This window comes from Asterias rubens, chromosome 6 (assembly GCF_902459465.1).
Source record: "Asterias rubens chromosome 6, eAstRub1.3, whole genome shotgun sequence".
NCBI classification, from domain to species: Eukaryota; Metazoa; Echinodermata; class Asteroidea; order Forcipulatida; family Asteriidae; genus Asterias; species Asterias rubens.
This window is the reverse complement of record NC_047067.1, coordinates 5,015,970-5,036,945: the sequence shown is the minus strand read 5'-3', so window position 1 is coordinate 5,036,945 and position 20,976 is coordinate 5,015,970. Positions and strand designations below refer to the sequence as shown.

Here is a 20,976-nt window from a genome sequence, read left to right as displayed (position 1 = left end):
GGAAGGCATTTTTTTGAATAATTTTTTTTTTCTGGAAAGATGATGAAAATAATGTTCACACCTTCTCATTTATTGTGCTTCATTTACTACATAAAAAAAATTGACATTTCTAAATTACAACCTGAACATAAATTTATTGTTTTATCTTTTGTGGAATTTTTTCTTCTCGAAGCTGGATAAGGATCCAATTCATCTCCTTGATGAATTAAAACATTTTCAAAGTCAATTAAATTCAATATCACACAAATGAGTAAGGTCATCCAAGTTCCACATGTCATTTTAACCACAGTAAATGATGTCCAATCACTAAAAACAGGTGCCACATCCTTGCACTTTGTTTTTGTTGTCGTATGTTGCTGTTTGTTGTGTAAAGGTGAAATACTTTTGGTTTACCTTGGTCTATAGTTTACTTAAACCAACCAAGCACATGGGAACAACCATCTCAGTCAAAACACACTCAATCCTTACCCTTTTGTTATTTAATCCTTAACCCTCCCCCTCAGGGCCGAACACAAATTACCGCCAGCCTAAAGGGCCAATTCAAACATGACCCCCTAGCTTGGTGGAATTGATTCTCTTGTTGTGTACACAAGTTCTCCTATGTTCATTCATTGACGGGGGAATCTCATCATTGTGGCTGGGATGTCAGTGGTGGTGTACTAAGGAGGTACTCGTTGGTGGTGTGTAGTAGTGGTGAGATCGGCTGATGATTGGGTGCTGGTAGTGGTATGTAGTAGTAGCATTGGTCTCCTTGCATCTTGTGGTAGGACTCTGAGATACCATCTCTAACCATCTGTTTCTATGGCAAGACTGGATTTCATAAATCATCTCAAGTGACTGGAATTTCCGATGTTCTGAAGGTTTTTTTTTTTTACTTGGTGAAATCTGGAACTGCTGGAGCTTGTTTTTATTTTGTGGGTCAAGAACTGAAAAGAGAAAAACTGCCCCAATGCCTGCGTCATCGAGAGAAATGGAACTTGATTTTAATGATATGAATCTTGATGATGGAACGATGGTAAGGTCTTCTTTTTCCCTTCTTTAATTTGTCAAACAAACTATTACTATATTAGCCTTTGAGAAAGACTCTGCATGGAATGAAGGCCAGTACCAGTACCATTTTCTGCATTTATACCATGCAGGTCATTTTGTTTCGAAATAGTATGCAGTTTAGCTACCTCATAATATATCTAAAAGATGTAAGATGATTCAATGCCATTGGCCTCAACCTTTACAACAAAATATATAACATTGTCATTATTTGGCAAACTGTTTAGATTCTTGACTTTTTGTCAACATTTCTTTGCCATATTTTATGCCATTAAATTTAGTTTCTGAAAGGTAAGAGTGAACATTTTATTTAATTTAAAACCGTGTATATAATTCTAGTTTAAAATCTCAGTATTTTTGTCCTATTGAGTTTGTTTATTATAAATTTGTGTCAACAAGAATTGATACAAAATCTCTTTGAATTCTGGTTTATGTCGGATTTGTCTGCAAAGATGTTATGATGGTGTTTGCACTTGAGTATCAGTCAGAGAGTCCCAGGTTCATCTCCTTGATAAGTTGACAAACAGTTGCACTCCTTTTCAACAGAGACTCTTGGTTATGAAGGTATGGCCACTGATTAACTTGAGATGTGGGCAGGAAGAGTTAAACAAGAAAAGGGGGGGGGGGTAGTCCCACCAATCAAAATACCAAGCCACTTCTACTAGAAGCTAATATTCCCATGAATACAATTAGTCCTATGGTTACTGGTTAGCTCACCACTTGGTCGTCAATTGAATAGCCATCAATGCCAAACTCTTTTGAGTGGCATATTTTCACATAACTGACCACAGGTATCCAAAAGGCTTCTCATGAATAGGCCATATCAAACTGCCCATCAAAAAAGAAAACCACCCCTAAAATACCTGGCTAAAGATAACATAACCACCTGTGACAATAGAGTCGTCTATGTTATTATTATTATTATTATTATTATTATTATTATCGTGACCAGGGTCAGTGTTGGTCAATAGAGGACATTCCAACGCACACAATATTGTTGTTACTAGACACCTTCTTGCTTGGTACAAACACAAAATATCAGTCAATAATCAGTGAATAATTAAAGCACACAAGGTCAGGCTATTCTGTAATTACACACCTCTCTTCCCTTAGACTTTGAATTGTGACACTTCGCTTGTGGTTTTTCTGTTTATTTGTTTTAAATTCTCAATGTTTTTTTAAAACAATCTTTTTGGCCTTAACAATACCTTGGTGTTTTTAAACAAAAAATTAAGTGACTCATTCAAGTAGTTATAAATGATAAATAATAAATTCATAGATGTTAATTTTTGCATCATGGATATAGAATAGTAATTTGGCCTTACCTTTGTGCATCATTTGCTCTAGCAATGCAAAGGCTGTGGGTTCGAATCCACCTGAATAATTTGCCTGTGGATTTTCTTTTTACAGAACTCGGGAAAATATACAGAGTATAGGCCTCAGTGCTTAATACATATCGGTCGGTGTAAGGATAAAATAAATAAAAAATTCCATGGTTTAAAAATGTTGTGCAACCTTTATATTTGGTTGTGCATCAACTGTAATGGTCTATAATTTTTGCGATCCTTTTAATCCTATCATTCACTCTTCAACTGTATCGCTTTAAAAATACCATTTCTTTACACAAACTTAGCTTAGAGTGGAACTAAACCATCAAGTCAACAAGCAATTTCACGGAATATTATTAGTCATTTTCCCAAACAACAAACGGGGCTCTAGTGCGGTGGATTTTTATGTGATTATTTGGAAACCAACTCTGAAACCTCAAATAATACATCGGTGTTAATTTACAGCAGGCGTGCCTCTGGTTGTGTACCCATGACATTGTAAACACAGATATTTATTTGTACAACTTGAGATAGCGTAAGGTAGTTTGTTTTGCTCAGCACTGCCCTCCCCTCCACTGTAATTAATCAACGTACACTCAGACATGCCGTTGTTTGTTCAGAAGCCCATTAAATATTTTCAGCGTTCATCATCGGTTGGTCGCAGGAGAGGGGAGAGAAATGCAGGGAGGGGTAAACTAAAGGTTTGTGAAATGATCAGTGTTGAGTGCCGAGTGAGAAAAGCGTAGCAGATTACTTCAGCGTTCTAGCTTTTCATCTGTAACATTGATAATATTTAATATGCACCAATATTGTTGGCCTGTAGATGTCAAAGTTTATTCTTGCAGTCCTTGCTCTGTAAAGGGATTACTAGAAGTCTTTTGTGAGGGCATCGGTTTAATCTGGACTAACCCTAACAAATCTGGACTATCAAGAAGGGTTGTTTTAAGTCATTCAGTCCATAGCGGTAGAACTGAGCATATAGAAAGGACCACAGCTGAGCGCTTTGGCCAACCTCATGAAGCTTCGAGGTCGCTGTTATATTGCCCCAGTCGCTATTTTCGTTTATAGTTCAATGAGCTAAAACAGTCACACTATGATAGAACCCCCACACGCTCTCATTCACAGAAATACGATTACGCATTTTCCTTTTCTCTCTGCTGGTAATCAGAAAATATCACGCTGTGCGATATTTTGTTAACCTTAACAAGTTTGAAGTGCCCCACTCTGTTTCAGTGATTCAGACCAGCCCATTGTTTTTCTTCTCCCGGTGTTGCAATCGGCATGAACACTGCTGGCGTTTTTTTAATTCAGTCATTTTCAAGGATTTGTCAAACTTGTGTTGGCACTTGGTTTTTCTATCGCCACTGGAGCAATGAAACACTGTGCTGTAGAGTCTGCCAATGTAAGTTGCTTGCTTTCTTTGAAATAAATGAACTTTTCCTTAACTGCTCAAAAGTAGTCGTCACTCAAGAGTTTATCAACAGTTTGTATTAGAACCATGTGTCTGAAGTCCTGAAGCGTGTTTTTGATCATCTTATTTTGCCTTGGTTGTTAAATATTTATTCACTTTGCTGGGTTTCCCTTCCTTTTAGAATTTCCCATTGTGATTTTTCGGCCTTTGTTCTGGAAACTGTGTTCAAGGGTTCACCATTCGTAAACATTTTCACACAGTACTGAAATCCCCTGCCTAAACATTTACTTTTGATATTACTGTCATGAATACATTTTGTATTTCTAAATGAACACCAACCACAAAACTTATCCAACCCTCGTTCATCAGAGTTGACAATGACCACTCCATGGTTGCTTAGCTGTGTCGCTTACACATTACTGATTGAGGCCAAAGACTGACCACTTAACTGTACACCTCTTCAATGTGTATGTTTCCTACTTGAGTATACCTAGAAATTAGCTCCAAAAAGAGTTGACAATTGGCCATTGAACTTGAAAGCAAACAATAATATGATTGGGCATAAAACAGTTCAGTGGCCAATATTTGTTTATCCTGTGGTCTGGAAAAGGTTTAAATCTTAAACTTTCAAAGAAACATTTACTTGGGGTTTTTGTAATACTTAATTTCTTTAATTGGAACTTGTTGGTGAACACCTTGTTGCCATACGTTTGATTTAAAAGTCAGCCTCTATATTGGACCGGTCATTTAAATTTTACAAGTTTTCTGCATTGGACCAGTCCTTAATATTGGACTAGTCAGTTATATTGAACCAGTCCGTTATATTGGACCAGTTCTTTATATTGGACCGGTCTGTTGTATTGGACCTGTTCTTTATATTGGACCGGTCTGTTGTATTGGACCTGTTCTTTATATTGGACCAGTCAATGATAATGGACCAGTCAGGTTACATTCTCCTGAAGAAATGCCAGTCAGTTTAATTGAGGTCATGTGATTGTCATCAGGCTCCTGGAAAGTTGAGATGTGTGTTCCACTTGTGGTCTGATATCATTGTTCTGAATAAAGAAAGAACTAAAAAGACAGTTTGTAAACGATCCGTTGGGGTAAGTTGTTTTTCCCACTTGTTGTTTTCTGCTGGGGACACATTCATGTGTAACTTTATTACTCTGTTTTGATAAGCATAACCCCCAGACATTCAATGGAATTTCACAATGTTTTCTTTACATCCAGAGGTTTTGAGACTTCATTTTTGCCTCAAGCGTGTGTTCTTTGTGAAAAAGATCTGGTATGTGATCGTGTGGAGATTTTGCTTACATTCCTGATGTCTATTTAGACATTGCCAAGTCAATATTTGTTGAGAAAAAGTACCGTTCTGTTTTTTATTTCATAAAGGAAATTTGTGAACATCTTGGGAATGTGCCTGTTAAAGACAACAGAGAGTAATGTAATTTTTGAATGGTTTTGAATTCTTACTTTTTCATCTGTTTTGGTAAATATTGTCTAGATGCGTCATCGCAAGCATTCATCCTAATTCAATGGAATGCATTCTTGATTTGAAGAAGTGGGGGAAAGAAAAATCTTTGGGGAACACAATGTCTGGTCAATAACCGCTGGGGCTGCATTTAACATCAAAATACATTATCGTCATCATCTATCATAAATGTAGCCTGTAGTGGGAGTTTTTTTTTAACCGGGCCTTTTAAAACTATAACCCATAAATCTTTTTTTTTGTTTAAACGACCTTTCTGAAACAAACCCATTGGAGACATCAGAAAAAATAACTGCAATATATCTAGCGATTGTAAAAACTGCACTCGCCACGTTAAAATATTTTTGGTGAATTTAGTCCCGTAGCCATTTTCCTCCGTAAATGAACTCGTAAATCTTCTAGGAAAAAACCTCTTATTCCCAAACAAATCCAGACATCCGGCAAAGTCAATATGACACATCTTTCCAAACAAGTAAATAAATCATCAATCAACAACCATACATTGTAGTTAGAGACCAGTGTTATCTTTTATTCATTACCATCAGAGTAGAAGGATGTCACTTTTCGTTATACCATGGATTTTCTGAGTGGTGAGTCACTGGTTCCCCCTTAATCCTACGTGATCCAAAGTCATCATCGGTTCCCCATGGTATTGATTTACGTACTCCATTGTCTCGCTTTGTATCTTTTGACATGGACGTGGCGTGAAACATTTTGTCACAACTGTCACCAACGGTGGTTGTATTGATTCAGCAAAGACCCGTCCCAATCACGGGATATTGGCACTCCTAAAACTGCCGAGGTGAAAGTTGTGGACTTTTAAAAATGAAAGGATTTGTAGGAAAATGTTGTGTGTGCATGAAGAAACCTTATTGTGTGCTCTTGTGGCAATCTGTAATCTTTTTTAATGAATTTATATTGAAGCACTATAAAATTTGGTGGGATTGTCCAATTTCCGTAGAATAATCCTGACATTTATTTTGGTACTGGTACTGGCATTGGTTTATTTACATTCCATTTGTGACCACTGGCCAAAATACTGGAATGTTACAATGGTTTAAAAAACATTAAATATTAAAGATGGTGCAAAAAAAATATGCAGTACAATTAACAATGCAAACGCTTATACAATTATATGTTTCCAATCCATACAAAGTGTTGCTTAACAAACACAAATGAAATAAACTGTTTTTGACAAGAAAAAATGGTTCAATCCCGCAAAGCAAACAGTTCTTTGAAATAAAAAACTTAACAACCAATTTCTTTGAAAGTGAAAACCTTTACAACTTGTTTATGTTTTAACACAATCGGTACCCATGCCACAGCATTTTTTCTCCCAGCTCAACCCAAACACCAACAATATGTCTGAGCCGGTCGCCGGCTAAGTTTATTAGAGCCATTTCAAAGCAATGAGGCTCATATTTCACGGCTTAAGCTTCCACATTTATTGTGTTTGAGAATTTCAGCGTGGTCCCCACACAAAAGCTGCGACAATTCTCTTGGGACTGGGGGTCGCACTCAGGGTTCAGTTTGGCTGTTCCTAATCCAGTGGGCTGTATTTCCTCACCCACCCCCCCCCCCCCAACAAAAATAAAAAAATACTCTTGAGAATTTTTAGAGCTTGCCCTCTCATCTGATAGCTTCATGCTTTTAGATGAAAGACCCTTGAAGATTATTTTACAAATCTTCTTAAAAGACATGGCATTTTTGGATTCTTTAAAAATGGAGGAATAACTGACAGATCTTGACATACTTGTCAAAACAAAATGTTGATAAATGAGACAAAAAATCTGCCATGTCTAAAGGCTCGCCTTTATAAAAAAATATTTTTTTTACAAATTTTCAAAAACGTGCCGAGCAAAAAATGTATTCATCAAGAACCCAACAAAATTAACAAATTCAGAAAATAAAATTTTGCATTTCAGAAAATAATTTTTGAAGTGTCAATATCTGTTTATCATGTCAGAGCACCTGTCACTCGATTTATGAATTTGCATAATCTATTTTTGACACATCAGACTAACTTGCAATCAATATACATTCGACTTAGTTAGAGTTAGGGTATTGACACGTAAAGCAGAAGTACCTGGCAACATGGAAGAAGCATGCTGGCAATGAGATAGAGTGTCGATGATTCACAACAGTAGATTGCGACCAGTTTATTTATTAGTGTTTATTTATAATAATAATAAAGACACTTATAAAGCATCTAATGCAAAAGGCTTCTAAGCGCATAAAGAGAACACTAAATTATATTACAAGTAAGCAGATTACAAATAAGCAGCTTCAAACAGAGTTTTTACCAGAGACTTAAAAACATTGTAAAGAACTAACCTGGCGAATATGCAAAAACAAATTGTGCTATTTGTACAGCGTCGTGCTAACAAAATAAATCATTAATCTAAAAGCACACCCGACCTCTACGAAACTCGGTTCAAACAAAATGAAAACATAATTCGGTGTTGATCATAATTGTTAAAAGATAAAAGGTTTCCTCACCCTCCACAGAAGTAACGGCACAATGAAAAATGGTTGGTTTGGCCCGTGGGAATACTTTAGCGCTCTTTTGTTGTTGCCGATTGCCCCATGAGATGATTAAAGAGAGGAAGTTTGAGTAGCTTATCCCTACACTGGGAAAAGACCGTGCTAGTCTCTGAGTCATCGCACTCACGTTAATCACAACAATAATTGCAAATAAAAAAAATTTATGATAAAAATCATAAGAGTGCCGAAGACCAGCCAGTGTGGTGGAGCGATACCTTGTAATTGAGCTTTGAATCATGCTGTAAAACGATCGCAGCGATGTTTCTCTGTCTCCTCTCGACTGGATCGCGGCTTCCCCCTTCGTTCAAATTGGTGTGAGATGCCAAGCTTGATCCACTGGACGGACAATAGGCCGGCTCGTGTTCAAGATCTTCTAGTGGGGCTGACTCATCTCCGAGTATTACATTATTCACATCAAAAAATGCGGACTAAAAAGTTTGGTGTAATTTTGAGCAAATTCTATAATACTGGGGAGTTTTATTCTAATCTATGAATTTGTATGAGGGGGAATTTAAGCCGTTACATTGTTAGCATTACACTTCGGCGTTTCATGGAAGAAAAAAATGTTATAATCGCCAACTTAACATTGTATGATTTTTCTGGGGTTATGGTTAAGCCATTGGACACTTTCGGTACAGAAAAAAATAATAAAAGTTCACAGATTTACAAATAATTTACAGGGTTTACAGAAGGTAATGGTGAAAGACTTCTCTTGAAATATTATTCCATGAAATGCTTTACTTTTTGAGAAAACATTAATTTGATTTATTTTAAACACATGTCATGACACGGCGAAACGTGCGGATACCAAGGGTGGGTTTTCCGTTATTTTCTCCCGACTCCGATGACCCCTTGAGCCTAAATTTTCACAGGTTTGTTATTTTATATATAAGGTGTAATACACGAAGTGTGGGACTTGGACAATACTGTTTACCAAAAGTGTCCAATGGCTTTAACCTACACTTGACCTCTTGATGTAAAAAAAAAAAAAAAAAAAAAAACTCTCCAGATAACAGATATCCATAAAGGAAGGTATATAAAGCGCTACTACATCAAGATTTTTATATACCCATTTTTTTAATTTGCTTCACGAGTCAGATCCTCTTACGGAGATAGTGAGTGCATTCCAGGTTTGAGGAGCAACAGATGTGAATTGATGCAGGTTTGACAGGATTTGCTATCATTTATGGAGATATAATAATTGCTTTATCAGTTTGAGTATTTAGAACATCTTTGAGTGTGTATATAATACTCAGATAAAATACATGCTTCCAGTAAGGAAGGGTTCATTATAAAAAGAAATCACTTTGTCAGTTGAGACATAAATCACTCAAGTTGATTCCTGGTTAAAAAAATATGGGAAACAATCAGTGTTTTTATTCCCAGTTAAAGGGTCATTCTCCACCAGTGGGTAAGCAACAGTAAACAATCCCTCACTCTACCCTCAATGTTCAGCCTCATTGTTGATTGAGCTTTTCATTGCGAGTTGCCGAGACAACTTGACTACCCTCAGTGTTTTCTCTATCCACTTGAATTTATTCCTAAAACAATCTCTCGTTGAAATTGAACTGAATCACAATATTTGGAATAGCCTGGCCTTGAACCAGAGGGTTCGATTTATACTGAGCTGCTATAAGCAGAAAACATTGCTAAACAAATTTAATCGCTAAGCAAACATAGGCAGGTTACCAGGCCCACATGGGATACACCATGTGGTATTTTTTACCGGTAACCTGTTAATAATGTCCAGGCCCTGCTTATCCAGGCCCTGCTTAGCGGATTTGAAGCTGACCTTGTGGAGGCTTTGGAGATTTTTTTTTTTTTTTTTCTTTCCCCTTCAGTGTTTTCGGGGTATTACCTGTTGTAATTAGTTTGGCTCAATCCTATAATTGCATTCAGCATAGTGGAAGACCTTTGTTGAAGTTCTGTGAATCGGAAAATTAGATTTGTCGTGTTGTTATTGGCTCTGGTGGTGGAGGTTTTAGGTGGATTTGTTTGTACGAGAGAAACTTGTAGAGTGATTGATTGAAACTTCATTAATAGTTGCCATTGATTTGAAAGACATAATTTGTGTTTGTTGCTGTTGTGGCTGATACGCAACCCAAAATGTTAAAATTGCACATTAGAGCTTTTAAAACTAACCTTAAATATAAATGTTTTCAAAAATCCTTACCAAGGACCTAGTTTCAATTCAGTTGGCTCTTGGCCAAACTAGCAAATCTGAATCCAGAATTGCCCAAAGTTTTGACAAACCCTGTTCGATGTATTGAGAACTCACCCCCTCCCCCCCCCCTTCAAATTGCTAAAAGTTCCATGTGAAAAACAGATTGGCATAATCAGTTTTTTAGATAATGGTGTGGGTTGGGTATCACGTTTGACCGAAGTGAAAGAATTTAAATTTTTTTTATTTTAAGAAACGGTTTAATGTACTTTCTAGCCAACTGAAGTTACAGTAACATTGTTTCATTGTTTTGGGGCTTGCATACAAGAAAATGGTAGAAAAAGAAGAAGGAAAACAAGTTTTTTAGTTGTCAACAAACACTTTTCAGAGAATGATTTGAAAACATGTGAATGATACTTCATAAAGGGGCATTCAAATCTACCAGACAACTTTTGAATCTGGTTCAACTGGAACGTTTTTCAATTACAAGAAAACGAGTAAACAGTGTTGTACATGTATCCGAATCAATTATAAACCAGTGACCCATTTTGACATTTGAATGAATAGTGTTGACTGTAACATATTTATGCTATGTGAATGGTGTGAAACATTTTGCTGGCTGACTGGTGTGGTTGCTTCTACCTATCTAGTATGCATCGGGTTTATTTCAATTTCTTAATAAACGAATTATTAACTTCAAGCCAAGTTTAAAAGTTGTTTACTAATTGGATTGACTATAGCTAACTTGTGTAACACAAGGTAGTGATGGGTGCTACCTATCTGAATATCAGCTTGAAGTGTTGGGTTCATCTTTTAAAATTGCGCATCATATTATTAATTTGATTTCAGCTTGAATGTGGGATAGAGAATTTTCACAAAATATTGATGTTGTATACCATACCAAGGTTCCTTGCTCTATGACCATACTTACAAAACTTAAATTGAAATTTATGTGTCAGTGTCGTATCAAGTTCACCATAACAAGCTGTATGCCTATACGCAAAGTTTGTTGACATTTTGTTCACAATTTATTTTTATTTTTCATATGCACACTTCTATTTTTCTTTTTCTTTCAAACAGTTCATTCATGACAACATTGAAATAATATCAAGCTACATTGTGATAAATGTATGAACTACTTTGTGATGGTTTATCAATATTGTTAGGGGGTCTTTGTGGATAATGAGGTGCAGGTGTTGGAAATCTTTATTTAACTGGTCTGTTCTAAAAAAGAATATTGACTCATAAACCCAGATTGGCTTGGCATTTATATCCCCATCTATAACCTGGAGTAGTTAGTCTACTTTCTGGCTGAAAGTAAACTAACTATTCCCAGTTACAGCATGATGGCCTAAAGTACTACAAGTTGTGACTTTTATTGGTGATTTATTGGCAACAAAATTTGGTAACAGGTGTTAGCATCAACAACATCCTGTGAAGGATGGAATTACAAAATCATCAAATGAAAAACACCGATGAACAAAAGTATAAAGAGCAAACATTAGTTCAGCCCTACAAATGAAATGATTGATCACTTTGGTTATCAATTTAGTTATAACCCCATTCTGCAAGGTTTCACAAGGTGAAACAAAATTCTCTGCGGACCTTGACAAAAGGGAATCACAGTTTTGGGGGGTTGTTGTGATTAGGGACATTCCTGCCACTGCTACTGCTAGACTTGTTTTGTGAAGTCACTAACAATGAGAGACCAGTGGAACTGCCATATTACATTGCTGTAGATTACCAATTCTCCTTCAAGAGAAAAAAAAATGCCACAAAAGGTGTGCTGTGTTTTACAATACTGGACACCAGTGGACAAAGTGTTACAAAATAAACAAACACTTTGCTGGAGAAGTGGGGGTATTTGTCCTGAGTGGAAAGTGAAAATGGGGGGATTTGGGAGGACAAGCCCCAACAGACCTTGCCCCAGGGTGTGGGGGGCCTACTTTGGCACCAGAAATAGCATTTATAATAAAGTGTTTCGGTACCTGTGTGATTGATGTGTTTACAAAAAGTACAAAAAGATTGGAGAGGTGAAAAAAGGCAACTCAGAGAGGTGAAAAAAGACAACTCATGCGAGAAATGTTTGTTTATTTGTAATTACTTATCAAGGAGGGGGCTTTGGTGTAAAGGGTGCCTAAGCCCAGTGATACCGTGTGGGTTCTTTCTCTACGGTTTTACACACAGTCTGGTTTGATCACATCATCATGTTATTACCATTGACTAATTCTGTTGGATGTTGATAGATTCTGTCAAGTAAAACCAACAAAATGTAGATTCCAGCAGAGGTGAAAAGATGATGATAGAACTGAACGTTGACGTCTTGGTACCCAGTGGACAAAGTTATAAGATGATCTTATAAGAGAGATTAACCTAGGGGGTTAGGGAACTCGGTGTCAATAAACTTCATGTTTTGGTCTAGTTATTTGCCCATTCCTCATCGGACACACGCCCATGCTTTGATAAACGGACATGTAGGTCAATTTATAACTAGTTCTTGCCAACAGAACCTGGATATTAATCTAGTGCTGGGGCTGCATCCTGTCACAGTGTCAATGGCATCAGCGCCTGAGCCTGCAGGATCAAGCAAACCCCTCAAAACCTCATTACCAAATTTGGTTACCATTGGCATTGAAGGATTTGTTGCCTTTGATTTTGTCCGCGCTCTCTTTTGGAATAATGTTTCAAAGTAAACTGTTACAGAACACATTTGAAATAGGAGTGTATATACAGCTCCGTTACCAATCAGAGAGTCCTGCCAGGCAAACACATGTTGTCGGCATTGAACACAGAGGGTAAGACCCAAGCTCAGCAAAAACCACAAAAAGTTCCAGATTTCACCCCTAGAATAGAACGCCCGATCACCAGCAACCAGCCGTAGGAGGTGAAAAAATTCACAATGGGCCAAGATTTGGGAACATACTGTAATTAATACGCCCTGCTTTCTCATTTACAGACATGCCCCTTATTTGCTGGATGAATGCATTAGGGCTGGTGGCTTATAATCCCTTTTCGCACTGGAACACAAAAAGCAGGCCTTCCTTTTACATTTTCACATGCTTGAAAAAATGTTGCAACATTTTCTTCATGTGACAGGTCTCCCTCTAGCATTGGTTGCTGTGTGCCATATTCCTTTCAAAATAAACAATATAATGGTGAAATTGTTGCCCTAATATTGGGGATATTTTCAGACATAAAATTGTTGATATTTGACATATATTTTTGCTGGCTTGACTTTATCTTTATAAAAAAACACCATTTTTATATACATGTTTACTTTAAACACAATCAAATGCAAGTTTTAAAAAGACAACTTAAACGAAAATACAGTAAACCTCAAAGATCTAAATCCTGTGCAATTTATTTGTAAACTCCAAATTATTGACAACATTTTTTTGTTGCCATTGCCAAAACCTTGAAAAGGTGTGACGGATTTGCGTAGTTTATTTCATTGTATGTTTTTGTCCTTGGTTGTCCCATTATCACACCATCCTTTGTAATGGAGTTTTCGTCATCAGTTGTGGTGTTTGTTGGCCTTATTTCAGGGAATAATTTCAATTATTCAAGTTCCGGTTTGATTACAAATTTGCTGTTTCACTTTGCATTGACTGGTTTTTATTATTTGGTTTTTGTTTACTTACGATTGTTGTGGTACTGAAGGTCTTGGTTTTTTTTAGGGGGGGGGGGCAAATGTTTACTTGCAGCATTTGTTTGGAACATTTATCATTGAGGAATGATCAGTTGAGGACTGACTGAAACATGTTCATGTCATTTCCGTGTTTTTAATTTGTAACTATTGAGGCATTACACATCCTGAGTATTGCATCAAAATATCTTTACTGCAATTTAATAACAAAATTGTTCCTTTTGTGTCCTTTTTGTGTTCCGTTTGAGTTTTCTAAAATTAACTAAATAACAGTCATGAGAAAATATATGTTTTTGACTAGTACCAGTAGGTTCATGGGGTCTTTACTAGTACAGTGATTAAGTAAACTTTCTCTTAATTAAGAGGCTTCACAAAAAGAATAAATTAAATGTAATGTTTGTTTATTGTTGAGAGTATGTCCCTTTGATTTAGTAGTCCTTCTTGAAAAATTAACTTTACGTCCAAGGCAAAAAAAGCCTTAACCCAGTTGCGAGACAGCCCTGGCTGGCTTTCAGCAACCAGCCTCCCTTCAACAACAAAGTTTCCAAAGAAGGTATATTTGCTTTCAACTCTATTATATGTCTATCCTCCAAAGGGTTAGGGGTGCGTGTGTTTGCTCCCTCTCCCTCTCTCACTCTCTGTTATTCCTTCATCTTCTTAAGGGGTACATGCACTCTACACATTGGTGCGCCTAGGGGTGTGACCACCCATGTGTGATGCACCCCCATTGCGAGGGGAGTTCATGCCTTGAAGTAATGAGTGAAATATTGTAAAGAAAAGTGTCTAAATCAGGATGGTTCATGACATACGTTGCCTGTGGGGATTTACTAGAGGTAGACCACCCTCGCTTTTTGTATATTTGGATATATTTTTTATAGAGTGTTCATTTTGCAATTGGAAAGTCTGCATTTTGGAGTTGACAGTTTGAAATTTGGTTTTTGGACAGCGTAATAGCATTTGAATTATATTTTGATATTTTTTTTATAGAGAGTTCATTTTGCAATTGAAAAGTTTACATTAAAGGAACACGTTGCCTTGGATCGGACGAGTTGGTCTATTAAAAGCGTTTGAAACAATTTGTTATGAAATGCATATGGTTAGAAAGATGTTTTAGAAGTAGAATATAATGATCCACACAAGTATCACTCGAATTTGCACGGTTTTCTTTTTACGTCGCGAACTATCACGGTCGGCCATTTATGGGAGTCAAAATTTTGACTCCCATAAATGGCCGACCGTGTTAGTCGACAGGGTAAAAAGAAAACCACGCAATTTTCAGGCATATATGTGTAGATCATTGTATTCTACTTTTACAATATCTTTCTAACCATATACATTTTACAACAAACGGTTACAGAACGCTTTTCAAAGACCAACTCGACCGATCCAAGGTGTGTTCCTTTATTTTTGGAATTAAAAGTTTTGAAATTTGCTTTTTGAATTAGAGAGAGTCCCTGATATGAGTTCATGATTGTTTTTTGGTCTTTTACCTGCGGAATAATTTGCTTTTGGAAAGTTTTCATTTGAAGTTGACATTTTGAATTTTTTTGGGGGGCAGCGTAACAGCATTCCAATGTAGAGAGGTTCATCAAAATGTCTTCATGATTGTTGTTGTTTGTTCCACAGGGAAGGAGTGGTGCATGGGTCCAACCCTTTAATAGTATCTATTTTGGTCCCTGTAGAAATCAGTTAATTTGCAGACATAGGTCCTTTGTATGGTTGATAATAGATGGCACCATTAGTTTTTGGTGTTTAATCACCAGGTTTTACTCCCTTTGATCATGGGTGCCAAGATCCCTGTCTCCCACCCAAACAGTGCTTGTCTTTCTAGAGGATGAGTTGTCTGCGTCTACAATGTTGTGAATCTCATCCCTACTGGCTCTGACCCCTCAAAGATGTCTGCCATCCCCCCTACAGTATCAGTGGTATGGAACAAAGATCAGTCATTAGAAATTAAAGGATTTGTCTGGATCATGTCTGCAGAGGTGTGGATTATCCCTTGATCTCTTTTGTAGCCGCTGTCTACTGTGACTGTTTATTGGTGACAGCAGGGGATTTAATGATGAGTTGTTGGTTATAGGATGGTCAGGGCGCCCTGCTGACAAAATACAGATTTGGGGAACTCTAAAAACTTTAATCATAGTTGACTAATTCTATCAGATTTGACCATGATTTGACAAAGGAAGACAGCAATGGTTAAACCAGAGAAAGGACAACAAAAGTTCCACAGTGTTAATGATGGTCATTATTTATTAGTGTGCCATGATGACAACTGTTTATGATAGGCCCTCCTGGAAAACTCAGCAATGCAACCCGCCCATATTGTGGGAAAATGCAAAAGGTGTAGCTTCAAAGGGCTAAAGGGATGGGGGTCTGGATTATAATCCGGAGGGGAGACTTTGATGAAATCATAAAGAGTGGGATGAAACTGATAAAAGTTTATCACCTGGCTTGTGAGATATAAATAAGGGCGAACTTGTTCATGGCCTGTTATCTCATCGAACATTTATAGTCATGTTGAATCCACCTCTCCCCCTCCTCCTGACTTCAATTTGAAGTCACACTTCCCTGGAATCACATCTGCAACAACAACCAACAACAACATCCCAAAATGGAAGACTATTTTTCTCATTAAATATCATTCATAATACAGCCGTGTCAAAATCTGTAAATGTCCAAACTCCAGTATCTGACCTCCCCTTTCTGATACCCCCTGTTTTTCTAGCCAAGGTCACTGTTCCCCTCCATTAAATCCAATTACATTTAAACTGACATTTTCTAAATCGTTGACACACTCGATCAAATTATTTGATGTTGTGTCCATCCACAGCGCAATAGATTGACACCCAGGGGCGAGCTTATGTGCAACAAATTTGTCCCATATGTTCACGGTAGGACCAGAGAAACTAACTGGTTGCTTACTCCAAAGAAAATAATGACAAATCTGCTGGGAATGGGTTTTTTTATGGGGGGAAAAATGCAATAAAGCAATATTAAAGTGGATGCTGATTCAATTAATTTTTTATGGAGTTTGATTACGGATATTGGAAATATAGACGGGAAGGTAAAACTTGAGAAAGTTTCTGCCGTGTTATGACTTTTTGAACTTAGCCCTAGCCCTACTGAGCGAAACGTTAAGTTGTCAACCGACGGTTCTTCCCAGAACCACCATTACTCAAAAGAGATTTCCACATGGCGCTACCGCCAAACCTCACCTGATTTTATTAATCTTAGTTAGGAACTATTAACCAGGATCTTCTCTTGACTTCAATCTCTTTGTGAAAACCCAGATAGCTTGTCATCGACTTCATTACAGTCTATTATCAAAGTGGAAAGTACCAACAAGTGTCTCAAATCTATAATCAATAACTAGTTTGAAACCATATTGATAAATCAATGGAGCTGCAAGCAATGGGGTTGTTGACTCTGTTACATGATTCAGTAAACAACAAGGGAAGGAATAGGCTGAAAAGTTGTTTGTGGACGAGCTGCTGTTCTGTAGGTATGGTTTCTACACTTGAAGGCACTGGACACCTGTTGCAAGAGAATAATGAGAGAAAAACACCCTTGCTGCACACATTTGTGTGCTTTCTGATGCCTAATAGGTTTCAGGCCTGAAGTATTTGAATATTTGAGTGAGAAATTACCTCCTTCTCAAGAAAGTTTCTGTAGAGGGAGCCGTTTCTCACAATGTTTTGTACTACCAACAGCTCTCCATTACTCGTTACCAAGTAAGTTTTTATGCTAACATGAGTATATTACCAATAGTGTTGAGTGCCTTTAAACAGGGGTGTAGCCTGTACTTTCATCAATACCTGTTCCTCCTTGGTTATGTGTTTTTTTTTTTTTTTTTTTCAATGGATTTCCCAATACACTCGTTAATGGTGACTTAGTTTTTACATTTTAAATCTGGTCCTTGCTCTATGATAAAATCTATCTTTATCTCATGAGACTTAGACACTGAAAAGAAATGTTTGGAATACCACACACTGTGACACCACGTTCTCTTTGTTACTGGTTGACACAACCCAAACTGAAAAATAACAACATTCCAGGAGGAATTTATTTAAAATCTGTAATTCTTTATCGTTGCTCTTTTTGTCCCGTCTCCCCCCCCCCCCCCCCCAGTAAGTAAGTATTAAGAAGTATTTTAAGTTATGGTGATCAGCGGTATATAATGTCAACTCTTAAGGTGTGAATGAAAACTTTTAGGCAAAGACCACACACATTCACTTTTTATGCGTAGTCGGAAGAAACAAAGCGTCCACTTCCATCTACTGTAGAGCAAAATCCTGGATTGGTGAGGAACTTGCTAATCCAACTGTGCATTTATCAGGCCTCGTCCTCCCTTAAGAAGCCAGCGTGCAAAGGGAGGATTTGAGTTCCGTTGTCTGAATGAAGTTGAGTATAAGAGATGGGATTGTTCGTGGAGACGGTGTACGCAACAAAAGAGCGGCAACTTGGAGAGAACATGAAGAGTGCATGGCATGCAGAGTGACTGGATTACTCAAATCTCTTAGGACCTTCGGATTTCCGATTTCTTTCATTTCCATCCTTCATTGGGATTCTTTTTTTCTTTTTTCTTTTCAACGTCTTTCTATTTCCATCTTTAGTATTGTGTTTCTCTTTTTTAGAGGAAGGATTGTTGTAAAAAAGGAGCTTTATATCACATAGAAAGGGGGGTTTTGTGGCGATGAATCGTCGGGAATGTTTATTGGTATGGTGAAACCTAACCTGTGCAGGTCTCCATGAATTTATCTTTCTTATTCATCGCTCAGAAATGTCTTCACTAAAAAAAACGGGTTCAAGCAACAATGCAGCATGTCTGTGAAGATGCTCTTTTCCTCTTTCTTTGTGAAAGTGCTGTGTCCCATGATATTTTGAATCTTAGATATGTGGGTTGTGTTTGGCAGGTTTGGAAGTGAAGAACGTGACGATATGGACCCTTGCTCAATTACAGACAAATTTACCTGAAAATCATGCAAAAGAATTTTTTAACTAGTGTGTAAAGAGAGCATTTCATGATTAGTTTTCAAGTAGGGAATTTTGAGGTGTCAAGTTGTCTTGTAAAGATGTACAGCGGTAATAAGTTCAGAATGATACATTTAGCTTTGAAGGGAGGGTATACTCAAAAACAAATTATGGCAATAAAAACTTACTTGTTAGCACTGCAGCTTTTGAAAATGAAGGGTCTATAACATTTTGAAAGACAATTTTTTAGAAAGTGATTCTAACAAATTTTAATTTGAGAACAATTTGACATAAAAAAGTTTCCCAGATTGTGTATTACCAGACTATTCTTTCTGATTTTTGGCAAAATTTCAAAATCTTTCAATAAACCTATCGTGATTGAGAATAAAACTATCAAAAGGTTTCAACAACCAAAAGTTTTTGCCTCTAAGGATTCAGTTGTTTTTGAGAAGCTTCTATTAAACTAGAGTTATAGCTTTTTGTACACAGTTGCTCCTTGAGTTTGTTCATTTGTGTAAAAAAAAGAAAAAAAAAAAGATAGAGTGCCGGCCTGTTGGTCATCATACCCCAGGACACTATCTCCATAGAGTAGAGGGTCAGTGCTTAGAGAAATGGTTAGTGATTAATGAGAAAAGTATAATTTACTGCCCTCTAAAAGAAAATAATTGAGCAATTAATTACAAACTTTAGTCAGGCCCCTTCAGTATTGATCCCCACCTGTTTGGGGGATAGTTTGTGGTAGGTCTCGTCTTGAAAAAGCAAGGTCCAGTTTTGTTGTGTGGCTACAGTTGAAAAGTCACCAAGCCTGACAAAGGGATGGTCTTTCTATGATAGTGGCTTTGAGAGAACAAAGCAGTGGGCTAGAGTGGCCAGAAAGGGGATTAAGATTTTACAAAGGCTGTGGTCAAAGTGGCAGCTTATTGTTTTCTGACCAGTTGCTTGACCACCCAACAAAAAAAGCTACTTTTGATTAACTTGGATGCCTGGGTTGGCTTGTGGCGTTAATTGATCTTTGTGTCTGGCATGCTGGAGGGAGGGATTGGAAGTGGCTTAATGGAGTGGAGCAATTCATAACTCAGCTAGCTGCCCATCCATGAAGTAAATTCTCCCTGATCAGAACATGATCAGAACAACTCTTGACTGTCAGTAGACCCACACCCTCCAGGAAATCTCGGGAATGAGGGATGACATTCTCTGAAGTTACAGTTTTCACTAAATTTGTAGAGTTTTGACTCCATCCTTTCCTCCTTGGGATGTCCATTCTTATCTCCACCTGGACGACTTCAGAAGTACCACCTGTTTTTGTGATTTAAAAATAAGTCCACCTTGAAGAGGCTCCTTGAATCGCCTGGGCAGCGTTAACTTCATGCTTCAGCAAACTGGCTCCAAAGATCTTACCAATCAAGAAGCAATTCAGCCAATAGACTTTAAAGGAAATCTCCTCCTATTTTTAGTCAGATCAGAGACTACTGGTTTGCTACCACCCTGGTAAGGTGGCGTTGTGGTACTGGTGCCATATATTTCATTTGTCCAGTAAGAGTTCGACCTGCTCTTAACTTGTGGTATTTGGTGGTCAACTTGTTGCTTCATGTGTTCTTCATCGTTCGTGATTGTTTCTTCATCAAGGGTTCTTCTGACCATCATTGGTGTTTCAGCACTGAGAGTTCACCATTCTTGAAACTTTTTGGGGGATTTGTTATCCTACTGGTCTTGACTTTACCCAGGATTGATTTCTTTGCTCCACGATGCCTGCGAGTGCTTTTCATAATGTGAGTACAACTGCAAGAGCTACAACGAGAAAAACAAAAGCAGATATTATTTAGAATCTACTTCTCTTTCTATTCACTCAGATTTGAAAAATTGTGGTTCTCTTTTTAGATTTGTTTATATTGTATCTTCTTTCAATGTTACATTTTTTGAAAATAACATAGGTGAACACTGGTGTGCTCAAACATGGACAACCTCAATGTTTGAAATGAATTATTGAGCAAGGTTGGATTTTAAAGAAGGTTGTCATTTAGTCAATTAGTTTATTGACAACAATGGTGTTTATGCTTTCATTATTTTTTTTACAACTTTGATGACCAATTGAAGTCCAAATTTTCACAGGTTTGTTATATAATGCATATAATGGGATACACCAAGTGAGAAAAGTACCAAAGGTGTCTAGTGCCTTAAAGGCAGTGGACACTATTGGTAATTACTCAAAATAATTATCATCATAAAACCTTACTTGATTACGAGTAATGGGAAGAGGTTGATATTATAAACCATTGTGAGAAACAGCTCCCTCTGAAGTGACGTAGTTTTCGAGAAAGAAGTAATTTTCCACGAATTTGATTTCGAGACCTCAAGTTTAGAATTTGAGGTCTCAAAATC

At 37.3% G+C, this 20,976-nt stretch overlaps 1 protein-coding gene across 5 annotated transcripts in view; it reads left to right on the top strand.

Annotated features, from left to right (window-relative positions):
- The first annotated feature begins 612 nt into the window (after positions 1 to 612).
- LOC117291185 (neuron navigator 2-like) overlaps positions 613 to 20,976 on the top strand; it is a 41,630-nt gene continuing 21,266 nt past the window's right edge. For 3 of the 5 annotated variants that reach the window (XM_033772767.1, XM_033772769.1, XM_033772768.1), the window contains exon 1: positions 616 to 1,015. In XM_033772767.1, the coding sequence (XP_033628658.1) occupies positions 950 to 1,015 (66 nt within the window). In that variant the 5' untranslated portion in view covers positions 616 to 949. Of the gene's footprint in view, positions 1,016 to 8,960; positions 8,982 to 20,976 lie in introns of those variants that run through there. The other 2 variants (XM_033772766.1, XM_033772770.1) reach the window with 2 other exon arrangements.